Source organism: Lutra lutra, chromosome 16 (assembly GCF_902655055.1).
Source record: "Lutra lutra chromosome 16, mLutLut1.2, whole genome shotgun sequence".
Taxonomy (NCBI): domain Eukaryota; kingdom Metazoa; phylum Chordata; class Mammalia; order Carnivora; family Mustelidae; genus Lutra; species Lutra lutra.
In genome coordinates this window covers 18,919,777-18,925,596 of record NC_062293.1, presented here as the reverse complement: position 1 = coordinate 18,925,596, position 5,820 = coordinate 18,919,777, and the positions used below count along the sequence as shown (strand labels likewise).

At 59.7% G+C, this 5,820-nt stretch overlaps 1 protein-coding gene across 1 annotated transcript; it reads right to left on the bottom strand.

The window, feature by feature from the left end:
* Nucleotides 1-4,730: 4,730 nt before the first annotated feature.
* On the bottom strand, nt 4,731-5,504 carry PPY (pancreatic polypeptide). The gene is made up of 3 exons (XM_047709026.1): nt 5,314-5,504; nt 5,023-5,094; nt 4,731-4,869 (listed from the first exon to the last, which is right to left on the bottom strand). The coding sequence occupies exons 1-3, from the start codon at nt 5,502-5,504 to the stop codon at nt 4,845-4,847; spliced, it is 288 nt and encodes a 95-aa protein (XP_047564982.1). The 3' UTR covers nt 4,731-4,844.
* Between the last annotated feature and the right edge of the window lie 316 nt (nt 5,505-5,820).

Genomic DNA, 5,820 nt, shown 5'->3' with positions numbered 1-5,820 from the left:
AAGCTTAGCCTCGCCCATGCCCCTGCCAGCAGGCCTGGAAGCCAGGAGTAGGGGTGCTGAGCCCCCAGCTAGGAGGGAAGGGGTACCTCATCTCTCAGCCTAGCCCCCTCCCAACCCCAAAAACAGTCCCTGGGCAAACCAGAGTCCCCTCTCAACCCCAGAGACAGTTCCTCCCTGGGATCTGTAAACTTGAGGCAAAAGGTGACCCCAACTCCCCAGGGCTTCCTGACTCTGCCACCCACACCTCTGGGCCCCCTGGCACGAACTGTGCCCAGATCAGAACAGCCGGCAGCCCATGTGCTTCCACCCCCACTTTCTCTCTGTTCCCAACTCCCAGGTGATGACACAGGGGCAGGAGGCGGCAAGCTGGGCGTGGAGCCTTTGTAGGAAAGGGGGCATGGAGCTAAAGGTTTATAAAGGGCCTCCGCGGTCCATGTAGGATACCCTTCTGCTGTGCTGCTCTGCGCCCGCCCAGCACTATGGTAATGTCTCATGGCTGAGTTTGGGACCCCTGTCAGTTCTGTTCTCCAGGAGTTTGGGGATGGAGGCTGCCACCGAGGTCCCCTCCCCGGGGCATTAAGGGCACGAATGAGTGAGACCAGGGTCGCTCCCTCTGCCAATCTGATGGCCAGGACAGCTGCGGGGGTTTCCTGTCCCTGCTTTGGGTGGTGGGGGTGAGGGGCTTTCTTGGTCAAGAGAGAGTTGAGGGTCCCAGGGGCTCTGGAGGGTGTGGATCACAGGTACAGGCATCAGAGTATGTGAATCACCGGATGCGCCTGCGTGAAATCAGCATAAAATTCTCCGTGCGCAGCTGGGTGCGCACATGGGGATCCCTGCGCTGGCATTCCCCTATGCAGCTGTGTTAGTCCTTCATTTAAAATGGAATGGAGCACCTGCGAAGTGTCGGGCACTGCTCCAGATGTTTGTGCAAATCAGTGAGCAGAATAGGCAGAGTCCAGCTGTAATGGTGCTCACAAATGGGGAAAGAGGGACGTGCCTCTTGGGAGAGATGACAATTTTTAACAAGCATAGAATATATAGTAAGTTAGAAGTGACACATAAGGGGAAGGCACCAGATCAAGGGCTGGGCTGCAATTCTAAGCAGGGGTCAGGGTAGGACCCATTTAGGAAGTGGCGTTTGAGCTGATGCCTGGAGGAGGTGAAGAAGGTGGTCTTGCGGCTATCTGGAGGAAGTCTTCCAGGCAAGAGAACAGCAGGAGCAACAGCGAGGAGGCGGGCGAGGCTGGAGTGGGGTGAGCAAGGAGTAGCGGAAGAGGTCGATGGGGTTAGGAAGCTGACCGGTGGCTCCACGCAGCCCCCGTGGGTCCAACCGAGAGTGTGTCTGCCGGTCCATCCCCACCACGCCATGGGGGCTTCGTGCGTGGGTGCGTCACGGCGCACGGCCAGGGGCGCATCTTTCGGCCTGGGCACTGGGATGTCCAGTCCCGCCTTGCGCACCTGCGTGCGTCCCGCAGACAGACGCTTCGCGGAGTCCATCCAGCCCCGGGTCCGCGGTGGGCGTCACGTGACACCCGGCGGCTCTGCCTGCTTCCCCCACCCCCTCCCCAGGCGCCGGCTCTGCGCTGCGCGTGCGCACTGGCTCTGGTGTGCCTGGTGCTGCTGCTGGCGCCGCCCCGGGGAGCCCTGGGGGAGGAGCTACAAGAGCCGGAGACTCCCGGGCCCCGCGCCGCCGACTGGATGGCCAACTTCGCCCACTTCAACAAGTACCTAGAGAAGCTCTTCAACAGCAGGTGGGCGGGTGGGGGGGAGCGAGAGGGAGGGAGGGAGAGAGGGAGAACGCGCAGGGGGATGGGGGAGGAAGGGGACATCACCGGGCACCCCACCCACCGCCCTCCCTGCCCCATGATCTGTGCAAAGACGTGTTCCCCAGCTTGAAATCTAAGGACACCAAGAAATCGAAAAACGTTAAAAACCCCAAGAAAGCCGCGAACGCCACACAAACCCCACCAGCAAACACCGGGAAACCCCCCCAGCAGAGCACCGGGAAACCCCAACCGCCGCCCTCCTCCCAGGGCCCCAGGTAGGAGAGCCTGGGTAGGCGGTCACCGATCCAGAGCCACAGAACGGGGTGGGGGTGGGGGAGCACTTTGAGCTGGAACGAGAGGAACTAGAGGAAACCCCCCAGGGTGGGCGCTCCCAGGGACTTCCTTCTCCAGGCAGGGCCCTGACCTCAGATGCCTGACTCAAGTCCCCTGGCCCAGTGACCCCCTTTGTATTCTGAGAGGAGCCTTAACTCCTACCTACCCACCTCCTTCATCCCGCCCCCCCACGGCGCAGAACAATAAAGAGAAACAACTCTACTGCTCGGTGACTTCTGTGGGCCCTAGGCAGGAGGGGACACGTCCTTCAAGGGGAGAGAGGGCCCTGGAGTTCTTACTTCGAGAGAAGAAGACCACCCCTGCAGGTCTGTCCTACTTCCTCCCTGCAGCCCATCCACCTGCCCCCTACTTCCCCATGATCACCCCTGGGGAGGGGGGCCTCTAACTAGGGGGCCAGCAGAGGGGAGAGGAGCAGGTCCCAGCAACCTCAAAGGAGGGGCTTCAGCCAGGATCCTCTCCCGCACGAGTGTCTCCACAGAGCGGAGCAGCTCTGAGGCTAGCCCGGATGTCCCTTGTGGGCCCAGGAACGAGCAGGAGGGCCTGTGCCTGCCCCTCAGGATGAAGAAGTCCTGCCTTGACCTCCAGGACCTTCTGGGCCCATCTGGCAATGAGCCCCGCTGAGGCCTGTCCCTGAGAAGCTGGGTGTGAGGGGTGGCACTCTCAGAGGGGCAGAGGGGCTGGTGACCCTCAGAAGGTGGGCAGGGGGGCAGGGAGACAGGCACCTCTTGCAAGCCACCTCTCACACACAAGTATGTCCTGAGCAGGACCCTAACTCCTGCCCTGGGAAGTGTCTACCTCTCTCCCTACTCAGAGCCTATCCCCTTAGCGGCCAGAGAAAATTCTGGGACTTCCGCATCCATCATCCAAACTCAAACTTTGTTCGGCTGAAACCGGGACCCCCTCCCAGCCACTCCCTTGGGTTTGAGAATTGCCCTGAGCCCAGGCATTTGCGTGGTAAGGTTGCATCCTCTCCAGCCCTGCGCCTTTTAGGGCCTGGTTCCACTCTCCCCGCCTGCAGCTCCTACCCCGCAGGCCTCCACTACCTCTCAGGAGCCATTCTCTCTAAGTTCCTGGGTCTTCAAAGATGCTTCCTTGTAGTCCTGCAATGTCTGCCTTCCAGAGCCCCATCCTGGAGCCCCTTGGCCACTCTTTCTAGCAGGCGTCATGGCAACAGCTGGTTGGGGGGGGCGTTTGCCCCTGAGAAATTCCCATTTCCTGGGCCTTCATGTGGGTCAACAGACCATGCTCAGTGTTTCTTTCCTTGTTTCTTTTTAAAAGTAATTGCATTTATTTGACTGAAATTCGGATTTCCAGCAAATCGATGCTAGAGGATATCGGCCCACACAGAGATCATAATAGGACATCCACGGGTTCACTTGTGAAAGAGGAATTGTTCGAGGGATTCTCAGAGTTTTTGCTTCCTCCAGCTGCAAACACGGGGTTGTTTGGTTTGGTTTTGGTTTTGGTTTTTAAATTTGTACATGTTTATTGTAGAGAGAGTGTGTGTGATTGGGGGGGAGGAGCAGAGAGAGAGAATGTCAACCAGACTCTCGCCCTGAGTGTGGAGCCAGACACCCCACATGGCGCTGGGTCCCAGGACCCTGCCATCACCACCTGAGCTAAAATCAGGAGTCGGAGGCTTAACCAACCAGGCCACCAGGCGCCCCGCATGCTCAGTGTTTCATGCATGTTATTTCTTGTCTCGCTCACTGCAACCCTATCATCCTTCCCTCTTTATAGATGAGGAATGTGAGTCTCGGAGAGGTGGTAGCGCACAGACAGACACACAGACAGAGAGGGGCAGACCCTGGGCTCAGAGCCGAGTTCCTCCAATTCTACAGCAGGTGCTGTGGGCCTGGACTAGCTTGCTGTCTGTGCCAGGCCTGGGACAAGCTGTGGCTCCGCCCCGAGCCTCGGCCTCTGCAGATGGAAGAACACAGTATCTCCCTCACTGGGTGGTTGGGAGGGTTGCCCGCTCCTGGCACACAGTAGGCTCCTTTTCCCAACAGTCTGCACAGGACCCCAGCCCCAAGCCCCGCCCTGTCACAGTCCCCCTGTGCTGGCCATGCTTCTGCTGGGCCCCGGGCTCGTACAGCTGTGGTCCTACTGAACATGCGCAGTGAGCCATCTCTCATCTGCCCGGAGGAAGGCAGCTGGTGACTTGAGGCCGCCAGTCATTCCTCCAGCCTGCGTCTTTGCCCCTGGCTCCATGCCAAGGACACTTCAGTATACGTTCATAATTGGCCTGGTGCCTAGGTGTAGGAAAGCATTGGTGGGGATGCCTTTGGGGCAGGGCTGTCGTCAAGCTGTTGATCAGAAAGATCTAGAAGTGCTGAAATGGGAAGAGTCAAATCTCACTGACCCGCTGAATGGCTGTGGAGGAGCCCCTACCTCCCTCTGGGCCTGCCCCTCTGTGGAGCCCGAGAGCTTGAGCTGAATGGCCCTGCCGACCCTACATACCCGGAAGCCCTTCTGGATCCCTGACAGTACCCTCCTTTCCCTCCTGTGCCTCCCCCCTCTCCCCCGTCTCTCTATTTCTCCGGAGCATGTGGCCCACGCCTGCCCCCACCAGGGGTCCACAGAGACACACAGAAAAGCTCTGACTTTGATTTGCTTTATTTAGTCTATGTGGGGGCAGGGAGCAAGCTTTGGCCATTGCCAAGGGTGCCAAGGGGGAAGGTGGGCCAGCATTGCTCTTGGAGTCAAAGAAGGCAGGAGGTGGCATCACAAGTCCATTGGGCTGAGGTCCCTGTGAGGAGACAGCAGAACATGGCAGCGAGAGGGGACAGTCCTCGCACCCTCTGGAGACCCCAGGCCAGCCCTGGGGACCTTGTTCTCCCCTCCCCACACACCCATTTCAGCCCCAGGGATCTAGGCACACAGAGCAGGGAAGCAAACCCACCTGGGGCCAGCAGCATGGGGGGAGCCCCACTCCAGAATGTCCAGTGTTTCTTCTCTGTCTCTTTTCCCATACCTGGGAGGGAAGAGGCAGCTGGGGCAAGCTCTGTGACCACATGCCAGCTCACCTGCCTCATACCCACCCTTGCACACCCCCTGTCTCTCCCCCAGGGCCCAGGGCTCCAGGACTAGTCAGTAGAGTGCTCTGCTTTCCCAGGAGCATGAAAGGGGCTGGGGTCATGGCCCACGGCCGCAGGGGCTGGGATCTCTCCCTCCCACCCACCCTCACACGCACCTGGGCCTGGTCAGCATGTTGATGTATCTGCGGAGCTCAGCTGCATACTGGGCCATCTGCTCTGGTGTGGCATTGTCCCCGGGGTACACTGGCTCCAGCGGGGCTGCCCGGGCCCCAAGCCATGGCCGCAGCAGCAGAGCCGCACAGGCAGACAGGAGCAGCAGGGAGAGACAGCGGTGGGCAGCAGGCATCTGAGGAGTGGGGAGAGGGAAGGTAGAGGCAGAATGGAGCCCATCTGCCCAACCCCTTCACCCATCACCCATTTCTCCAAGCCTGGGAACAAAGGGGCTGAGCAAAGGGCTACTCGGTCCTCTGTGCTCAACCTCCCAGACGTGCCCTGGAGAGCGCGGACAGCCCAGGTCATGAGCCTGCACCAAGGCCTTCCGTAAAGTCAAAAACATAGCAGAGAGGGTGGGGATCTGGGACAGGAGAGCCAGGACTCGTGACATCCAGGGCCTGGTGGCTCTGAGGACTCAGATTCAGGGTGGGGTGAAGACGTGCTCCAGC